The sequence below is a fragment of the Diaporthe amygdali genome, assembly GCF_026229845.1.
Source record: "Diaporthe amygdali strain CAA958 chromosome Unknown NODE_16_length_960263_cov_65_539585, whole genome shotgun sequence".
Classification (NCBI taxonomy): Eukaryota; Fungi; Ascomycota; class Sordariomycetes; order Diaporthales; family Diaporthaceae; genus Diaporthe; species Diaporthe amygdali.
The window spans coordinates 79,713-99,385 of record NW_026517036.1 but is presented as its reverse complement, the minus strand read 5'-3'; the positions used below and the strand labels follow the sequence as shown (position 1 = coordinate 99,385).

General features: G+C 52.3%; 8 protein-coding genes across 8 annotated transcripts; 2 read left to right on the top strand and 6 right to left on the bottom strand.

The window, feature by feature from the left end:
• Positions 1-1,519: 1,519 nt before the first annotated feature.
• On the bottom strand, positions 1,520-2,027 carry J7T55_007303 (uncharacterized protein; the record flags this gene model as incomplete). The annotated part of the gene is made up of 2 exons (XM_053144053.1): positions 1,520-1,835; positions 1,912-2,027. 2 exons carry the CDS (start codon positions 2,025-2,027, stop codon positions 1,520-1,522), a joined length of 432 nt encoding a protein of 143 aa, XP_052992995.1.
• A 1,225-nt stretch (positions 2,028-3,252) lies between these two features.
• J7T55_007302 (uncharacterized protein) lies at positions 3,253-6,035 on the bottom strand (the record flags this gene model as incomplete). The annotated part of the gene is made up of 7 exons (XM_053144052.1): positions 3,253-4,422; positions 4,481-4,596; positions 4,653-4,926; positions 4,985-5,284; positions 5,350-5,753; positions 5,797-5,972; positions 6,019-6,035. The coding sequence occupies 7 exons, from the start codon at positions 6,033-6,035 to the stop codon at positions 3,253-3,255; spliced, it is 2,457 nt and encodes an 818-aa protein (XP_052992994.1).
• Positions 6,036-8,167: 2,132 nt separating this feature from the next.
• J7T55_007301 (uncharacterized protein) lies at positions 8,168-9,570 on the bottom strand (the record flags this gene model as incomplete). The annotated part of the gene is made up of 2 exons (XM_053144050.1): positions 8,168-9,377; positions 9,437-9,570. The coding sequence occupies 2 exons, from the start codon at positions 9,568-9,570 to the stop codon at positions 8,168-8,170; spliced, it is 1,344 nt and encodes a 447-aa protein (XP_052992993.1).
• A 595-nt stretch (positions 9,571-10,165) lies between these two features.
• J7T55_007300 (pre-mrna-splicing factor cwc21) lies at positions 10,166-10,717 on the top strand (the record flags this gene model as incomplete). The annotated part of the gene is made up of 1 exon (XM_053144049.1): positions 10,166-10,717. One exon carries the CDS (start codon positions 10,166-10,168, stop codon positions 10,715-10,717), a length of 552 nt encoding a protein of 183 aa, XP_052992992.1.
• Positions 10,718-11,086: 369 nt separating this feature from the next.
• J7T55_007299 (uncharacterized protein) lies at positions 11,087-13,034 on the bottom strand (the record flags this gene model as incomplete). Its single annotated transcript, XM_053144048.1, has 2 exons — positions 11,087-12,100; positions 12,153-13,034. The coding sequence occupies 2 exons, from the start codon at positions 13,032-13,034 to the stop codon at positions 11,087-11,089; spliced, it is 1,896 nt and encodes a 631-aa protein (XP_052992991.1).
• Positions 13,035-13,657: 623 nt separating this feature from the next.
• Positions 13,658-15,191, bottom strand: J7T55_007298 (uncharacterized protein; the record flags this gene model as incomplete). The annotated part of the gene is made up of 3 exons (XM_053144047.1): positions 13,658-14,177; positions 14,257-14,383; positions 14,465-15,191. 3 exons carry the CDS (start codon positions 15,189-15,191, stop codon positions 13,658-13,660), a joined length of 1,374 nt encoding a protein of 457 aa, XP_052992990.1.
• A 434-nt stretch (positions 15,192-15,625) lies between these two features.
• Positions 15,626-16,171, top strand: J7T55_007297 (uncharacterized protein; the record flags this gene model as incomplete). Its single annotated transcript, XM_053144046.1, has 3 exons — positions 15,626-15,805; positions 15,880-16,050; positions 16,154-16,171. 3 exons carry the CDS (start codon positions 15,626-15,628, stop codon positions 16,169-16,171), a joined length of 369 nt encoding a protein of 122 aa, XP_052992989.1.
• A 243-nt stretch (positions 16,172-16,414) lies between these two features.
• J7T55_007296 (uncharacterized protein) lies at positions 16,415-18,193 on the bottom strand (the record flags this gene model as incomplete). The annotated part of the gene is made up of 3 exons (XM_053144045.1): positions 16,415-17,336; positions 17,401-17,881; positions 18,037-18,193. 3 exons carry the CDS (start codon positions 18,191-18,193, stop codon positions 16,415-16,417), a joined length of 1,560 nt encoding a protein of 519 aa, XP_052992988.1.
• Between the last annotated feature and the right edge of the window lie 1,480 nt (positions 18,194-19,673).

Here is a 19,673-nt window from a genome sequence, read left to right as displayed (position 1 = left end):
CTTGTCTCAACCTCGTGGTCTCGATGAAGATGGGCTGCTCTATTTTCCCCAAAGAGCCCCATAGGATCAGATTTCTCATGATCAGGAAATCTTGACCAATTCATTACATCTCGCCGCCATCGCCCCCGGGGCCTTGGCTCACACGGCCCCTTGAGCGACCTGAGTAAGCCAAAGTTGTTATCAAATTCTTGACTGGATAGTCCGGGGTCGTAAGTCAACAAAGGGCCCGCAATTTGGAATTGTTACTGCTGTCTTTGTCAACAGAATCCTCCGAGGGATGCCATCGTGTTCCCCAATCGGAGTAGCTGCATCAGGAGCCCTGGCGGTGACTTGGCGCGCAGTAGCTGGGTGCTGTAACTTACAGAGCTAGCTGTGCAATTATGGAAGGATGTGACTAAGGAGCTTTGTTCTCTGATGTAGTCTTTTGCTGTGTCAGCACCTTGTCAGAGACGTCTAATTGTTCATTCTGCTATAGCAAAATCCAGAGCCGTTGTGCGTACATGCTTGTGTGGTTGAGTCAATGGACGCTGTGCCCTATTTCCGTAAATCCGCTCTCCACATCAGTGGGCTGTATGCTGTCTGAAATCGTAAGGTGAGCATCAGCAAGCTTTTGTCAGTCGTTATCGAGCATTAGGAGTTAGCAATGCTGAGCCAATTGCTGACGGGACGTGCCAGCGTTACATCGGCCCTTAAGGAAAGCAGCCCCAAGGTCACCGTATTGGTCCGTTGGTGCCCTGTGGGCTGGGCTATTCAGCCATTCCGTCACTAAGGCTTGTTTGTAGCTCTAGAGGATGCGAATGCTCAGTAAGCAACCCCATTCGCTTCTAAAACTCCTCTTCATAGCAACTGTTGCGGTAGAAGTATCTGCTTTTCAGAATTATTAGTTGACAAGTTGACTTATACTTTCATATTATTCACAATCTTGAAGTAAAGCAGACTCAAAGTTTAGAAATGTGCTGCAGATGAAAATCAAATATAGCATGCTGAAACTTTGAATATTGCGGTCATATCTCTCTAATCCTTCTGGCATGGGAAGAATTGGCTGCAAGTTATGCCTAGCAGCTAAAGAAGAACTTGTAGTTGATAATTCTAGTCCTACAAGGTAATGATTCTGATATGCCACTCATCTACCGCCACCTCCGCATCAAAAGAAAACTTCGCCTATACTACGTGCTTGTTGAACAAGTCATTGCCAGATGCGATAGATTTCGGTAATTTTGGAGCGATTTCGGAACACGCTTGCTTTCTTTTTCCTCATGAATGCCTCACTGATTAGTGAAGCTGAGCAGCAGACAGCGAAGAGGGCGAAGAGTGAAAGGGTGACTTCAATGCTGTTCACAAATGACGATGAGTGGCAATTCAGCGGATTGGCCCAGTCTTATAAAGAGCCAGATCTTTTTATGCAAGGCTGCAAATCTCCGTTTGATTGAAACAAAATATGTACATTTATCCAATAAATTTTAAACGCTCCGGGAGTCCCCATGCATGCCCATTAAATGCAATATTAATCCGTCGATATTTAGTTGACGAGGTCGAACTCGGTCTCGCCAGTGTAGACCTGCTGGGTGGAGGCACCGGTCTGCTGCATCTCCAGGCTGCCGGAGAAGATGTCGTAGCGGGCGGACTGGGTGGAGCTGGGGGTGACCTGCTGGGAGACCTCGAGCTCCAGGCCGCTGGCGTGGTTGTTGGAGAACTTGGTGATCTTCCAGGTCCTGGAGGAGTTCTCGCAGGTGCCGTCGGTGACCTCGGGCAGCTCGCCGTTGCTGGTCACCAGGGCGGAGCACTGGACGGGGGTGGTCTCGCCGTTGCCGATCTGGACGACTCCGAAGGAGTAACTGTAGGAGAATCGAGTTAGCTCAAAGTGAACCAAAGAGACTGATGGTCACTGATATGTGGTTGAGCAAGACTTACGAGCACTGGGAGCTGTGAGCGATGCACGCGGCCGAGAAGTCGGAGACGTGGAAGACTGCGTCAGCCGAGGCGACGGCGGCAGCAAGGGCGAAGATGGCACCAGTGGAGAACTGCATTTTGATGGTTTTGAGGGTTTGGTTGAAAAGGCTGGAGATGGTGTTGTTGAGTGTGTGTGAAGAGTGTTGAGTGTGTAGTGATGGTGATGCTGATGATGCTAGAACAAGATTGGATGAACTGTTCAAAGTGCGGCCGTCTTTATATTCATGAATCTTGCTCTTGATATCATGTCTCCCTACGTAGTGAATGGAATACGAGCATGATCAAAATAGAAATGATGGGGCAAAGTGGATACAGCGGAAGGCGAAGGCCGTTGTCACATCTGCTGGCGTGCATGGGTTCAGGTGGCATGACGGGGAATCTTGCTATCCCCCTCTAAAATCGGAAAAGCATCTCCACTGCCTTAAAAATTAGCCTTTTCTCCTTAACACAGTCTCCGCTCGCCTGACATACACATATCTCGCTCGTGGTGTCTCGCCGATCGCTTCCTAGACGATGCAAGGGCGCCCCATTTTCTATATACTAAGGGGCTCTCTCTCTGCATGGTCGCGTCTATCGTATTGCTTAGGCGCGAGAGCGCCTTTCACAAAGCTCTTCAAGGCCTCGGACGGTCGAGTTCAATTTGGTAGCTTGGGTTGATCAATTCTAGAAGTCAAAGCTTGGTCTGTTACTGACCAGTCGGAAGGCTTCGACGAATTCAAGTGTCGGGGGGTTCTTAGACCGAGGCGTGCGAGGTCAAAATAAAGGGGAGGGAGAGGCAGGGTTCCCCATACCAGCGGGTCCGGACAAAACACGAGCCTATGACGGCACAACCGTGATGCTTGTCTCTAAGCTTAGAAGCTCCAGCCCTACTGGCGCATGGGTAGCGAATACGGACGACCCACATTTCCTCTGCCAGGGTTAACACAGCACCACTGTTTACTGTACAGCCCGGCAGCCTTGATGTCATGATCCATTGAGGGAGAGACTAAGACGGTCATGGGGATCGTCGTTGGGAGGCAATTGAGCTTGGCATGAATACGACAAACAACGCAAAGGAGAGGTCCCAAATCTCCTGAGCGTACTGGTGATCAGCAAGTAACGTAACATGTTGAACGTGCTGGTAATGAAAACCCAAAAATATCCAATTCGAAGAGCTGGAATTCAAAGACTACGTTGATTGCAGTAGACGAGGCTGCAAGGCAGCCTTTCGGTCGTCAATCTACAAAGTTCATGGACATACGTATCGTAAATTTCGTCACTGAAGTATATACAATTGAATACGAAAATAAACCCGAAAACTCATCACTGCGTCATAGTCAAAGAAATAGGCGCCTCAGAACCCCCATTGTTCGTCCCGCAAATCGAAATGCTGCCGCCTGAGAAGTCGATATACATCAGGCCAGCCCCGGACGCCCTATTCCCGGAAAAGTACTTAGGGCCGGAGCTGTCATCGCCAATTTGGACGACTACCCCGTCGGACGTAGTATACGAAAAACCGTAGTTGCCCTCCTGGATGTTCAGGCCAGTGGTTGGGAAGCACGACGTGGTCCCGGACGCCACCTTGTCATCCAGCTTGAAGACCTCCTTCCCAGACGGCGCTGCCACCGCCTGCGAAGGCTCCTCAGTGATGGTGAAGGCCAGCGGCAGGGAGCCAGACGCCTTGCTGGTCCCGCAGATGCTGAGTGATGAGCTCGACTCGGCGTAGAAGGTCCCTGTCCATGACCCCATGAACTGGTGATAACCCTCGTCCGTCGAGCCAGTCTGGATGCTGACCAGGAGGTTTGCGTCGACGTCGAAAGAGAAACCATAGGTCGTCCCTGCCGTCACCGAGAAGTCATTTGTGGGGAAGCATGACTGGGTACCTGCGCCAATCTGCTCGTTCAGCGAGAACAGGGTCTTTGGCGCAGGCGGAGGTGCCGGGGCAGTCGTCTCGGCGGGTGGGTTCGAGGTTGTCGCTGGTGGTGGAGCCGATGTAGGGGCTGATGTAGGGGTTGCTGGCAGGGTGGTCGTAGACGAGACGGCGGAGCAGGCCTCGCCGCTCAAGTCTTGACGCCTGAACTTGGCGCTGCTGGGGCGAGAGCAGACGGCTCCCTGGCCGTTGAACACGACTTGCCCACCGTCTGGCACTCGCTGGTAGGCCATGTCAATGAGCAGCTTCTTCATGTTCTCTGCTACTTTCCCGGTCTGGTAAAGCTCTGGGTATTCTCCCAAAGCGAGCAGGTATGCTGCGAGGCCAGCTACGGCTGGCGCGGCAAAAGATGTTCCATCTTGTTTCTGTGTCCCGAAGAGATAAGAGTTTGCAGCACACTGGACTTGTTGTCCTGGCGCCATAACATGGACTAGAGGCCCACCCTGGGAGAAGGAGGCATTTTTGCCAGTGTTGTCAACAGCACCAACATTGATGATCGGGGAGCCGGAGGCGGCCATCAACGGCGGATAGGAATCAATGTCGGCCGCAGTCGCTTTGCCGTCCTATGATTATCGTGTTAGACTCTCTCGACTCGAAAGGTGTCACAAGAAGTGCACATACCGCGACTTCTTCCCGGTCATCGTTTCCAGACGCCGTGATAAAGACAACGTCTTCCTTGATCATTTCGTTGATGTAGTACTCCATCATCTTTTGCGTGAATCTGCTCGGGTTGTGGACTATTGATGGTATTAGCTGGGGGCCACACGACCATTTCCGGAAGTGATATACGTACTCCCACGCGAGAAGTTCACGACTGCCTTGCCCTGCAACTTATTGCTTCTCACATCTTCCAAAATTTTGTTCAGGCTGTCGAGTGTTTCATCGATGTTCGTCGAGGCTTTCACAACGACGAGATTGGCCTGCTTCGCAACGCCGTACTTGGGCCCGTTGACCTTGGACCCAGCACAGCTGCCGTGCCCATCGGAGCCTAGGTCCTCCTCGACTGACTTGTCAGCCTGGGAGCCCCCGAAGATCCAGCGCGCTTTCTTGGCCATCCCGGTGTACTCCTGCATGCCACATTTTGTCAGCGCATACCCTACAATGATGAAAAGAATATCCACGCACGCTGTTCTTCGTGTAGTACCCCGAGTCCAAGACGTAGACAGTGATGTCGGCACCCGCACTGTCGTCGTAGGTATAGCTCTTCAAAGCCTTGAGGTCCACCAGCGGCGGCTGCGAGAACATGACAAGCTCGGTGGGCGCATTTTCCTGCTTCACCACGGCACGCTTCTTAATTCTCCCGAGCTTGTCCAGCGACTCCATCCACCACTTCTCGTGAACGTCTTCATCGCGCTTGCTGTTCTGGACCGGCACGGCCTCTCCTGCGTTGTCGTCCATCTGCACAATGGGCTCGACGCCGCCGACCTAAATTGCTGGTGAGTCAAGACCCAAAAGGTCGTGTGGGATTACTGGGAGTTGACTATACGTACCAATGAGTTTGCGGAGATGGTCGCATTCTGGGTTGCCGTGATATTGGCGCTTACGAACAGCTGCACCGTGTCGGTCGTCTCCCGGTAGTTGCCCTTGCCAAGCTCCTTGTCTAGGAGAGAGATAAAATCGGTCTTGTCCTGGCTCGTGGCGCCGTCCTTGGGGAAGATGAGGCACGGCGTGGGCGGCCCAGTCGGTGCCGAGCTGGTCGGCTCCGTGCTTGTGGGCTCCGTGCTGGTTGGCGGCTCGGAGCTCTCCGGGGGCTTCGTCGTCGGCTCTGGTGGGTCATCCGGGTTGTCACCCCCTGACGAGGAGCCGGCCGTGACGGTCGTGCCGGCCGCCACTGCCACCGGCGCTGCCCCCGACCCGGCGATGGTAAAGAACCCACCCCCGGTCCCGCCCACCACTACCACCCCAGCGGCTACGACGATCGTGTCGCCGTTACTGACTGTCGTCGTCGCGGGCGGAGCGCTTGTGGGTGCTGACGACGAGGCTGGAGGACTGGTGATCGTGGGCGGGTTCGTCGTCGGCGGGGCCGAAGAAGGGCCGCGGGATGTGGGTGCTTTCGAAGGAAGGATCGTCACGGGAGGAAGAGAAGGGCGGCTGGAGGATGGTATCACTCCACCTGTGGAAGTACCATTAAATTGGCCTGTGGAATTGTCTCGTCTGACGAGATGAGCAGCATCATAGTTAGGCTCCGCTGGGCGGGCTGTGGCTGTAATGGAAAGTAGGCCCAAGCTGAGTAGTAAAGAATGTTGGACATTGAACTTCATTTTCGATCAACGAGAGTGGGTCAACGCAAACAAAAGAATGTATGGCAAGTTAAGCCAGGTAAGGACAAGAAGCTTGTGAAAGAAACGAACTCGAGACGCTCAGTTCATGATTGCATGTATATATGGCGATGTCGAATAGGCGGGTCGATATCGCTCTTGTTCAAAAACATTCTCATCTATTCGACGGGTGATCCCAAGACAACGGGTCACTGATTATAGAAACATCTCTCGAACGATTCTGGGATAGAGGTTCTCGCGATCAGCGCCCCATTGTTCATCCGTACTAGTCCCCAGAGGCTTGAGTCAGCGCCTCTATCAGCATCTTCTCCCCTTCAACACCAAGTATGCAATCCGTGATCCTTGACTTATTGAGCTGGCATATACACACAATCTGATGCCATAGAGGCTAGACTTGATAGCGATTAACCCCGGCTCGACCGGATCTCGCGGAAGGAGATGGCAGCGCGCTTGTGCCCTTAATCACTTTATGCTTGTCTATTTCTGTACTGGCTCCTTCGCCAGCCATACAGCGCTTGGCGTACGACTCAGTAACGGGCGCCGAGTGAGCAGTTCAAGCGGGACAGCTTCACAGACTTCGGATGGCTTGCTTTAGCTGAAACACTGCCCTGGAGGCATGAGGTTGGCGTGCCCTCGCAATTTGAGGCTGAGCCTGGTTTTATGTGAGCCTCTCACTAACTTCAGCCTCAAGAAATGTGAGCCAGATTTGCATCGATCTATCTGGGATGTCAGCAAGTCCTTATTCCTGGTTCGGGCTCGGAGTTTCTTGGATAGCGATTTTGTGGACTGACCCGTATCGCGCCATCTTTCGAAAAACGGCTCACGGATTATATTTCTCTGCCGAGCTGCTGCTGGAATGAAAGAAATCAGGTGGCTCTCCATTCATCGATCATACTTAGCAGGATCATCATCATGGGTAAAAGCTTTTCCAGCTCAATCTAGCAGCCCAAATTAAATGGCTGTGCGCCAAGCACAATTCCTGGGCATAGTAGATCTTTCATAATCGTGCGATTGCACGCTCCACCGACACGCTCCACCGAAAGCAGAGGGGAGTAGATGTTGAACTGTGAGACAATCATGAAATACGTCTGTGAAGTCGAATTGCAGTACCATGACAGAATGGACTCCTGCCCACATGCTCATATTTGACGATCCATTTGCACATCAGAAACACTGCGAGCCTCCATCCGAGCCAAATCGTATCTCTGAATTGGGATAATGCTTCGAATAGCGTAGGAATATCAAGCTCCATTCTATTCCGCAAGAATAATGCTTCATCCTAGGTTTCTTGTGACAAGATGGCGCAAAGATGGGCTATGATGTCTTTGTGATTGCTAAATTGGTTCAAGAAACTTTGAGAGTAATGCTATTCCAGAAGTCATAGAGATCATGTCACTGGTAGCGCTGACAATAGCTAGTTACTTTGGCTTTCCCTTCGTTACTCCCAAGTCTTTTTCTTCGATTTTCAAGGGACACCTGACGGTATTGGTTGGGACTCACATTTCAAGGTACTCCAATTTGTTTGACGTTGGATAATACAAGATATGTGAGCCTTTGTGACGGCCAGGTTCGTACGGACGCACTCGATGACCTTGGAATGGTTTCGAAGACTGCCTGGCAAATCAGCCGAGTCTACTTTTGCATATGCCATGTTTGACTGTAGATGCCAAAAGCTGACTGAAATATTGGTCATGATGAAAAATCTCTAGGCATGTAAATGAGGAAGCACCTATAGTGCAGAGAGTCCATATACAATGTTGCCGATTCTACAGGTTGTTCTCGATGATGACCGAGTGGCGTGGGTTGAATGGGTGTGATCACGAAAGTGTAGCACGCGAACCACCGTACATAACACTCACATAGACACAACAGACTTCTCCCTTCCAAGAGCAGGGAAGTACAATTTTTGGTCACGGCGGGATTGGCGAGCGCACCGGGCTCATTGGAACATGTAGCTCGGGACCATACAATAGTCATTCATTGACTAGACCGTCTTGGCGGAAACGTCTTATATTGAAACAGTATGCTACTACCGCCTGCGGCTCAGCATCTCATTCCACTGCTGCGCGAACTCCCTGAGCCCACCTGCGCCGGACGCACTAGCATCGACGACCTCCTTGGGCAGCTTATGGGCCGAGAACTGAGGCGAGCTGAAGTTGTACGCAGCGGGGTCGTCCTTGTCGACCAGCCGCAGCTCGGGCTCGTAGTCCTCGTCTTCGTCGTCCTCTGTCTCCTCCTCAGTGGTCGTGTCCTCCTCCCCGCCTGGGCGCGGCCCGTCCCCGATGCGCAGCCGCACGACACCGTCCTCGACGCCCGTGCCGGCCACGCCGATCATGGGGTTCGGCACGTGCAGCTCCAGGAGCTCGTCCCATCCGAAGAGCAGGGTGTCGGTCCGGGGCGCCCAGGGGTTGATATCGATGAGCCTGGCCTTGCCCAGCTTCTTGCCCGGGTCCTCGTCCCCGGAGTCGTCGTCGCTGTCGTCGAGGCTGTGCACCTCGGGGATGTAGACGTCGAAGCAGAAGTTGCCGTCTGGGAAGGTGAAGCGCAGCTTGGAGTCGAAGAGGTCCTTGACGCGCGCGATGATGGCCGGGCGCAGCCGCTGCAGGAAGTTGTAGTGGTTCAGGTCGCGCTGGGCGATGGCCACCAGGCTGCGCTGCTTGACGAAGCAGCGGAATTCCAGGGCCTGGTGGGGCGTGAAGAAGGAGCGGAGGACGAGGACCGGCTGGAAGCCTAGGCCGGAGTCTGAGGTCACCGCCCCGTTGCTGGATGACGAGTTTGTGGTGACGGTCCCGTCGAAGGCATGGTCCAGGTCGTGGGTGATGAAATTGGAGCTCTTCAGGAGGAGGTAGATGTCATTGGGCGAGGTGCACTTGACTGTATTCTGGTGTGGTGAGATCCAAGCGGCGTCCCTGGGCGAGGACCAGTTCAGCTTGGGTGCCACTTGTCCACCCAGCTCCTCGATGGTGTCCTTGATCTTCTGGTGCACCTCTGGAAAACGCTGGTCGGGAGGGAGCCTCGGTGGACCTGCATCTTCGTCGTCCTCTGAGTCTGAGTCCTGCTCAGGCTCATCGGGGCGAGGAGGGGCGAATGCATTCGATGTGGGCTCCCAGTCATCGTCATCATCACCATCTGCTGTGGACGGATCATCGCTTGACAGGATGATGCCGTCCTCGCGGATGTACTCGATAAATTCTGCAGGCAGCTTGATGATGCGGGAGCGGATACATGATGTACGGTATCTGGCTTGTGCATTAGCTATGAAGGCGAAGGCAACTTGCTGATTTAGAGGATCACCTACTTGGGAAACCAATAGTCGTATGAGCAATGCAGGATGTGGTCCCTCGTGACAGGCGGGAAGCAGACGTTTGAGTCTGCAGCGGCAGTGTTGGCAACTGCAGCAGCAGGCTGTTCTGGGCTCTCAAAGGCCGGCATTTTATAGCTTCAACGTTTCTTTCCAAGCAGAACTCTGCAGCAAACAGGTATCCAATCTGCCCTCGATGGATACCCAACTAGACAACAGAAAAAACCACTGCGTCTTTTCTAGACTATTTTCTAGATAAATGAATACCAGAATAACGGATAGGGGCCGTTGGATACAAGTAGGACAAGGGGTGTTTGTTGACTCACAGTCGAATTCTTTGTGACTCTTACATGCCTACTTCATCCTCGATAAAAGTCGCCGAAGGGGGGGCAACATGCACCACTACCCAGCAAGCAAAACGTCAGAGGCAGCCCCTCCAAATGCCGCCAAAATCCCAGCAGCCTTAGCGCAGAAGACCCTGAGAGCAGCCACACCGCCTTCCCAAAACACCCTATCGCCAATCCGTATCTTTCGAGCATACAGGCTCCCAAAATCACCACCCAAACCACCAACTCCGAAGCAGAAGCGACTCTCTCCACACAACCACCACACCTCAATCACCATACGCATCTACAGACCGCACCGCCCAACCCACCACGGGTAGAGACCACAAACATACCCCCCACACGAATCCGACAAGACAAACACAACCCATCCAACCCCACAATGTCCGACAACGTAGGCCTCTCCACCCCGCGAGGCAGCGGCACCTCAGGCTACGTGCAGCGCAACCTGGCCCACATCCGGCCCCGCGACAGCGGCGCGCCCTACCCGCCGCGAGGGGGCGACGACATGCCGCGCCACCGGCAGCGGCAGCCGGACCGGGGGATCCTGGAGCACGACCGCAAGCGCGCGGTCGAGGTCAAGGTGCTGGAGCTGCGCGACGAGCTCGAGGACGAGGGCGCGCTGGACGACGACGAGATCGAGGAGCGGTGCGCGGCGCTGCGGTCAAAGTTGCTTGCTGAGGGGGCGCGGGGAGGCGGAAGTGGTGGTGGGGATAATAACAAGAATGGGAAGAAGGGCGCGCTTAAGATGCACCAGGTGCACGAGATGGCGGACCAGAAGATCCGCGAGAGCGAGAGGCTTAGGCGGGCGCTGAAGATCAGTCGGGATTATGAGGAGGGCGGGCACTGGAAGAGGCAGGAGGACCGGGCGGCGAAGGCGGCTGAGAGGGCGGAAGGGGAGAGGTCAGAGGGAACGAGGGATGAGAGGGACTGATGGGGCGGGGGATTGATTCAAAAAGCAAAGATCGCGCAGTTTTGGGTGTCGTTAATAGCATTGCGGTCGGTTATTTCAAGGTGGGACACACGGCAAGGCGAGGGCGTTACCGGCGTTGTTTTCATGGGTCATGCATGGGCTTGCGACTCTTTACATGATGCTGGTGTTCCACGATATACTTGGTTCTCTTCATAATTTCAAGCCATCTGCACCTACAAATGCTCTCACCTCCCAGATCTTAATCAAGTCAAAATGTGATGCTCCTGACGCCCCCTAGTCCCACCAACGTCTCTTCTCCTAGGAATCTGGCCTACAAAGGCGCCCGCACGATCTACCCTACCGAATCTACCGTAATATAACCCGGCTCCCCTAATGCAGTGGCAGGCCCTTCAGCCTGGTCTGCAGGATATCCAGCTCCAGCAGCACCGCCTGGCCGCCCTGGTCGTCGTTACCGTCGCCCTCCTTGCGTATCCACTCTTCCAGCCTCCCCGCTGCGGCCAGCAGCGGCTCCACGTAGCGCTGCTCGACAGCCGCGCCCATAGCCCCAGGTACAACGTCCTTGCACGCGTCTGACGCGAACAGGAAGTAGGCAAAGTTGGCCGCCTGGATCAAGAATGCCGAATTCTCGGTCCAGTACTCGAGCAGCGCCTCATTGCCGGCCTTGTCGAGCGTCGATACTAAGTTCGGGAAGATGTGGTACTGCAGCTCTTCGATGCACTGCGTCGTAGCAAAGATGTTGGTTTGCTGGCCCTCTTTGGCCTTGCCGGAGGAGACGGCTTTGTGTGCGCTGATGAGCTCCTCACGCAGCCACGTCAATGCACAGGCCTTGAGCGAGGCGAAAGGCGCATTCTCCAGCAGGTCCTCGAGTATCTTGAGCCGGTCCGCGTCGTCGGGGTCGTCGTGCAAGATCAGGCCTGCCAACGTGACGGCGGCGTTGCGGACGTGTATTGATGGGTGGAAGACGGAGCAGAGGGTGAGGGCGTGGTGGTACGACATGAAATTGGGCTCGTCCTTGTCCTTGCCCGTCTCGGGGGAGATGAGCTTGTTCTCCTCGAGCCACAGGCCAAGCACCAGGATCGCCTCGATAGTCGCTGGGTGTTCGATGATCTGCGACTGGGGCGACTCGCCCAGGAAGTTCTCTAGGAGCGTCAGGTGGTCTGGGAAGAGGTGCATTTCGGGCGTGGGCGCGTTGGCGTCGAAGACAGTTGATGAAAACACCCAATAGGCCATCAGACATATCATGCCGCCCGTTGAGAGGTCGATGTCTGCTGCGTTGGATGCCTCTTCTACATTTGTCAAGGGCTGCCTGTTGACTGGCTCATTGCATATGTCATGTATGATAGATCGGGGACATTTGGACAGGCCAAGATCCCGTGTAAGTGCCTGTTACGGACGTCAGTAGAGGCTCCAATCATGAGCTGCCAAAGTCACTTACCACCAGCTTCCCAACCATAGCATCCCTGTTGGAGAGCTTCTCGTCCTCCCTAAAGGCCTGCGTGGCTGTTTTCCTACCAGGGACTACCTTCTCGGGGTTGTAGAACTCTAACAACCTCCTTGACCAGGACATGTCGTTGGCGCCAATATACGACTCAAGCACGCAACTGGTAAAGGACAGTAACAGCCGCCTCTGGATCTCATCCTCCTCCGATGAGTTCTCATCATGATCAGCCTCAGGGTCTGGGGCGTTCTTGGAAGCATCACCATCATGGTCCGGGTTGGCAACATTAACGCTAGACTTCCTCTGGGGCAGAGGCGGGCGAGCCCTGTGGCCAGAGAGGGAGTGGACGAGGTTGAGGATGGAGGCAGTCTGCTCCTGGTTGGGCTGGTATGTCTTGTAGACGGTGAGAAGGCTGGAAGCGAGGAAGCGCGAGGGGTACTTTGTCTTGATGCGCTTGTGGAGGATGGCGAGCATGCCTAGAAGGGTAATGAAGCGGCGGTTGGCCTCGTCGATGGAGACTGGTTGGAGCTTGCCCTTGGCCTCGTCGCCGTCGTCCAGCGTCAGGTCCTCGGGCTCAACCTTCTCCGAGGGCACCTGCAGCTCTTCGAGCACCTCGAGGACCTTGATGATGCACTCGCGGGGGTTGCCGAGGCGGGCAACGGTCTCAAGGACTGGCTCTGACCCTTGCAATGGGGCCAGTTTGTCGACCAGGTCCCATCCGATTTCCGAGGTGAGATTTGCATCTTGCAGGATCTCGTTGAGGGTGGGCAGGATGTCTGGTGAGAGAAACTGCTCGATGAGGGTGAGATAGGTGAAGTTGTCTGTTGCTGGAGGCCGTGACTCCTTGAGCGCCTGGATGGCCTTTGCAGTGTCTCCCATGGCGAGTAGATTTGCGGCAGTCAAATCAAATCGGGTCGAATGAGTTGAGGCAGGGTCTCGTTGACGGTCAAAGCAGTCGCAGTCACAGGAGGTTGGACTGGAGATGGGTACCGTTGCAGCGAGCGTGACGACCTGGGGCTGGATGAGACGAGTTGGGATGAGATATGCTTGTTGCTAAGGTGCCAGATGCTAGATGCTAGGTGCTTGGCCTTGGCTGGGCTGGGCTGGTCTGGAAGAGACGCCCTGCAGATGCAGATGGCCAACCCCGCAGTGAGGTTCCTGGCCTGCCTGGCTGTAGGTTCGTCCACCTGGGCAGGTGGTGGGGTAGGCAGCTCTCCACAGCCCACAGCCCACACGCTAACAAGGTGGACGGTACGAGGCAGAAGTGGTCACATTGGCCGGGCTTGCTCTATGACGCCATTCCTAGCACAGAAAGGACTGGCACCAGCCTGGCACCAGCCTGGCACTCGCCTGGGTGGTTTCGACTTGAAACATTGAGCTGACACGAACACTATTTTGTCGTTAGACTGCCTGCCCTGGTTGGGCATCGCAGCGCCTCATTTTCGCTATCAATCGTAACGCAGAATTATAACATAGGTGCAAGCAGACAAGCTGAGGTGTATCTACACCTCGTCGTCGTCATCGTCATAGTCGTCATCAGACCCTCTCATGTGCTTGCTCGCCACCGGCCTCATCGCGCCCCAGCTCATCCTCTTGCTGGTCCTGAGCATCCAGCTCCAGTGCGACCAGGGGTCGTCGGCGAGCTTGACCATCTCGACGACGTCCCTGTCCTTGGGCCCCGCGCTGGCGAGCCCGGCCTCGATGGCCAGGCGGGCGTAGCGCACCGCGTTCCACGGCTCGCCCGCCCCGTTCCACTCGATGGCCGCGAACGTGTACGCCTCGTAGATGCTGCCGCTCAGCCGCTCCTGCTCGTACAGGCTGACCATCAGGTCCGCCATCTGCGGCGTCGCCGACGACCCCGCCCCGTAGTCCTCCAGCTGCCGCCTGATCCGCTTGATCTGCCGGATCCGGTCGTCCGACGCCGCCGACAGCTCCGCGCGCTGCCGGCACAGCGAGCACCCGCAACGGAAACCCCAAACGCTCTGCAGCTTCTCCAGCCGCTTGGCCCGTGTGCGTATTGGGCTGTGCATTGGTCTCTTGTTAGCTATGATCTCAATCATGGTTCTGTTGCTCTCCAAGACTTGGTAGTAGGTGTGCTTACTCCATATATGTGAGGCTAATCTCCTCCCCAATCTGGATGGGTCGGGTGGCATGAATGTGTTGCGCAAGCGTGGCTGGGTCGAAGTAGTAGTCTGCGTTTGGCCGACAGTCATGGTTGAATCGGGAGACTGTTTCTCTGGTCAGTTACACGCACACGCGCACAAGCTTGGTGGCTGAGCTAGTTGAGAGGAGATTGGGCGATGACTTACTCTCAGGGAACACCACGTAGAGCCCATTGGTATTCTCGTCCTCCACATCGACATCGAACGCATTCGTCCGCAGGATCTTGTCCACCCTCTCGATGTGACCAGTCGCGCCGTCGTGCGTCGACAGGTTGAGGAAGCGGCCCCGCAGTTCCGACGGCAGGTAGTCGATGGCCTCGGCCTGCAGGCGGTGCATGTCCGCCTCGGGCAGCTCGTCGAACATGGCGTAGTCGATGACGATGGCCGGAGTGAAGGTCATGATGTGGTCGCCGCGCTGGAACGGCTGCGTCGCCACCACCCCCATGTCCTTGCCCGGTACGTGAACCATCTTGAACTTGGACGTTTCCGGGTCCTCGTCGTGGTTCTCGTTCTGGAGAACTTCCGGGTCCGTGAAGCCCGGCAGATTCGCGACGTAATCTGCCCGGTCTGGGCTTGTTAGCACCGCTATCCCCCGCCCATTGGCGAAGGTTGAGCTGATGAAGATGCAGTACTCTGCTGTGCCGTTCGCCGTGCATGACGACGCTCGCGTCCATGCCCGGTTGGCTGGGCTGTGGCTGTCCCCTGAGAGGTATTTTGTGATGAGTGTGTCGTTGGAGCACACCGGTGTGGAGAGCAGGGGAAAAGAGCGTTCTAAAGGAGAATGACAAAGTCCGGCTTTGTGGATGGGAGAGGAAATCTCATGGGCAAGCGCCAGAGGCGCTACGCACAGCGCGAACCACCCAAGTAATGTCATGATGCCGTCGTGTGGTGTATTACGATGGTGAGCTATGTACAAGAAGCGAAAGAGCAGGTGAAGCAAAACATTGCTCGAGGTTTATGAAGAGGATTAAGTTTCGAGCTTCACCTCACCGGACAAGAGGAGACATGGCCATGGCGACCTGTACCTGGATTCACGGACCTTGGCCAGTGAGTGAGACTGGGAAACCAAAGGCCAATGCGCCAAATAAGCAACGCTTCCTCCTCCTCCGTTCCTGCAGCGCCAGAGGGAAAAGCTACCCTGGAGTGCTACCCCAGTGCCGAATGAGACGCCGTCGCTTAGATGTTTCATCAACGGTGCGGAGGAGCGATAAGGTGCTTGAAACAGCCGGATAAGGCATGTAGCTTGCGGTCTCAAACGCACACGAGCGAGCCCCCAAAGGAAGCGAGCAAGGGGCAAAAATAGTACACATGCTGGCCCGGCTAATATGGCCCAGCCACCCAGCACATCTTGAGACCGAGGGGCCAGTGGGCAAGCATCTTGGCCCATCAGCCCTAGCCCTGGACCTGGATCTTGACGACCTCGATCCTGGGCGCAGTGGCACTCGGATCTGTCTGGCACTGGCTGAATTGGGCCCCGAGTTGGCACTAGTATCAAGCTCGTTACAGAACCACGACACAGGACGGTCCCAAGACAAAAGGCAACACATATGCATCAAGCTTAGTCCGAGCAGGTACCCCTGCGCAAGTCTTGGGTCGTGACAGGTCTTGGCGTCGGAGAGCTGGGCGACTGGGGTGCTATGCTCCATGGTGTGAGCTGCTGCGAGGTAGATACGATCGACAGATGCATCGGACGGGACCATAGAGACTTGAGCGTGCTCGTGTCATTTTGGTATGTACGTACTGCGCAGATCGTCAAGCAAATAGACGAGCCAGTCAGCTTCAAGTGGTTACCGGGTGTTTATTTACTGGGGCAAAATCCTGACACACAATACTCAGACAAGCGAGGAGGGTTAGGAGTCTTGTTTTAAGCTTGTTTTGAGAGTTAAAATCTGAAAATAGCTCCACAACCTTAGGTACGGTAATTGATCCTCATCTCCATCATCGTCATGACTTCACATGAATGCAGAATGGAATAGGTGCTTATGTCTAGCGGGCGATATCAACGATATTCATCAATTTACAAGTCTCAAAATATCTCGGCAGCATGTATACAAGAATCCCAGGTTGAGTTTTCCCAAACTTTCTCAAAACACCCAATCATTTCTGGACCAAGAGCTCGGCATCTCGGGGCCCAGAGAACTCGACACGCCACGTTCTCCCAGCCACCTCCGGCCGTGGCACAAACACAACCTCAACATCATCATCCGGCTGCTCCATGGCCTCAGCCTGCGACGACTTGGCGGTCGACGGCAGGACCCACCGTGCCGCCGCAGGCTCGATATCAAAACGAAGCAGCAGCAGCGCCGTCAGCAGCAATATCTCGCCCGTGGCGAAGTGGCGACCGGGACAAAGAGTGGTGCCGCCCCCAAAACCGCGGAACGCAACGGGGTTGAGCCGGCGGCCCTGCTGCTGCTTGACGAAGCGCCGGTGGCGGAACTCATCAACGTCGTCGCCCCAGACGTCGGCGTTGCTGTGCTGCGCCCGCGCGGACATCATCACCAGACCGCCCTTCTTGAGGTAGTACTTGTCGTCCAGCGTGTAATCCTCCGCGACGACGCGCACCGAGTTGGCCATGCCGTGGTAGCGGAAGACCTCGTGGTAGGTGGAGAGCAGCGCCGGGCAGGAGCTGAGGACGACGCTGAGGTCGAGGACTGACTCGGTGGTTTCGTTGTCGTCGCTGGTCCGGACTGCTCGGCTGACCTCCTGTCTGCATTCTTCCAGGACGGCCGGGTCGCTGAAGATGCGGTATATCACCCAGAAGGCGGTGGGGATCGTGTTCGCGACGTTGTTGAAGACGGTGCCTAGCAGTAGGCGCGGGATGTCGTCCTCTGGTATCTTCTGGCCTGCGCAGTACTCCGTGAACCGTTGGATGTACGCAGATCCCTGCTTGTAGCTGCCGTCATTGTAGTATTTCGTGAATCTCGTGACTAAGTACTCCCTGGCCTTCATGGCTGATCTGAAGAAGATATTTTGTGGTAGAATATCCAGCATGATGTACATGAGAGCTGAGTGGAATTGGCTAGGTAAAGTAAAAATCAGCTCAGTTGACCGCATCGAGATGTACCATGCGGAAAACAACTTACGACCACGCCTCAAGGCTACGGGCATCTCTCATCGGATTAGACGGTCCATATATCGCCTCCGTAGTCGCGCTCATAATCATTTTGTCAATCCAATCATACATGCTGACAGTCGTGCGTGAAGTCAGCTGTCCCAGAGCTTTGTCAAAGACCTCAAACGCCCGGTTATTCAGGGCATCTAATGCTGGGCCGTTGCTTGTGGTGGGGTGAGTAGCCTTCACCATGCCGCTCATGAAGCCGTGCTCGGTTACCATATCGCGTTCCATGATGGCGATGGCCTCTTTGCTTGCGCCCATGGCTGCCTTTGCCGCTTTGACTTGTATAGGCGCGAAGATCAGCGTGCGCCACTGGCGCTGGACCACGGGGATGAGATTCAACGAGTTGATCACGTAGAGGCGCGCTCCGGGGATCCTGAGGGTGTATATGGACAGATTTTGGTGTTGTCTCCGCATGTGCGCATAGAAATCTTTGCTCCATTTGATCACTGTCAAATTGTCAGAAATGCTCTTCACTTGTTTACAAAAGACTACAAAGTTTGCAGGACACCGAGCCGGCAGAGTTAGAAGAAAAGCGCTCAAGCACTCTTGGACACCCAAATGCTGCCAACGAGTGGGGTGTGATCATCTCTTAGAAACTCACTTCCTAATATAGGACTAATAAATGGAACAGTTGTAGAAACCAGAGGGGGCTCATTGTTGTCGTGGGTCAGGTGCAAAAGAATCCAGAGCAAAGCGTAGACCGCCACGGCACCGCACAACGCTGTCGCGACTGCTGGGCTGATATTGACTGATATCATCTTCAAATGTGCGAAACCAAGATTGAAAAGGAACGGAGGACTTCGTGTCTACTGAGAGATGTTCGAAGACCCTCTAAATGCTGAAAAATCCGATTATCATGATTAGTTGGATGAGTTTCTTATTTGCAGGCGATAATGATCCTTCCTGATCTGTTGGTCGCTAGCGCCGGACGTAACGACTAACATGCAATTAAGCGAGCGATAAAAGGACGATGGAGTCCGCTGTCTGTGGCAAGCGAAGTGCAGCCCCCCCCTTGTTAGTTGAGTTAATTCTGCGCTAACCACTAAAATTTGTAAACAAGCTTAGGCATTTACTAACACCCTTCTTAACACCCTTATTATTATCGCTTATACACTTAAATTACTTAAATAAGCTAAAAAAAAGCTATTATAATAACTAGCTATTACTTATTAAGTATTAAATTATAAATATTATAATATTACCTGTAGCTTAACCCTTTACTACTTAATAAATAGCTTAAAGCTAAATTTTATTATAATTATAGTATAGTTTAGTAATATTATAAATAAGTTGTATTTTTAAGTATTATAGCTTTAAGTATACTATTACTTTTACTATTAAATAGTATTATTCTTAAATAGTAAGCTTTTAAAGTTAATAGTTTTTTTTCTTTAAAATAAAACTATTTAGCTTAATTAATATTTAATTTATATAGTTTAAGCATTTAAAAATCTTTTTTTTTAAAAAGCTTAATATATATTTTAATAAAATATAATATTTTTTTTTAATTACTATTAAATTAATTATTTAACTAGTATTATTATTAAAGCATTAAAAAAGTATAATTAATTTAATAAATAAGTATATATATTAGCCTGCTAATATAATAATAATTTATATAAATACTATTTATATAAAATTTTAAAAATTTTATATATAGCTAATATATTTATTTTTTATAATAAATTAGCTATTAATAAAAAAAATAATATATAAAAAACTAGTTAAAAACTAGTTAAATATATACTATTAATAGAAAATCTTTTTAAATAAAGGGCTTATTATTATATATTATTAGTAATTATAATTAATAATTTACTTAATATTATAGTATATAAGAGTTATATTATAAAAAAGTTTTTTTTATAATAGCTAATAAAAAAATTTTTATTATAAATAAACCTATATTTAAGCTTATAATTAATTTTAATAATAAATAACGCTTTATAATATTATAATAAGCAAATTTATACTATTATTAAAATAAAAAGTATTTAGCTAATATATTTTTTATTATATTTTTTTAATTTTAATTTAATTAAAGTTTATTTTAATAATTTAAAAAAATATATTAAGTACTAATATTAATTTAAAATAAATAATTTTAATTTAAATTAAAAATTTACTAATTTTTTATACTTTTATATAAAAAAAGTTAAGCGTTATATTAAAGCTATATAAAAGCATTTTTACTATATAAAAGTATTAATAAAAAGGTTTTAAGCTAATAATTAGTTT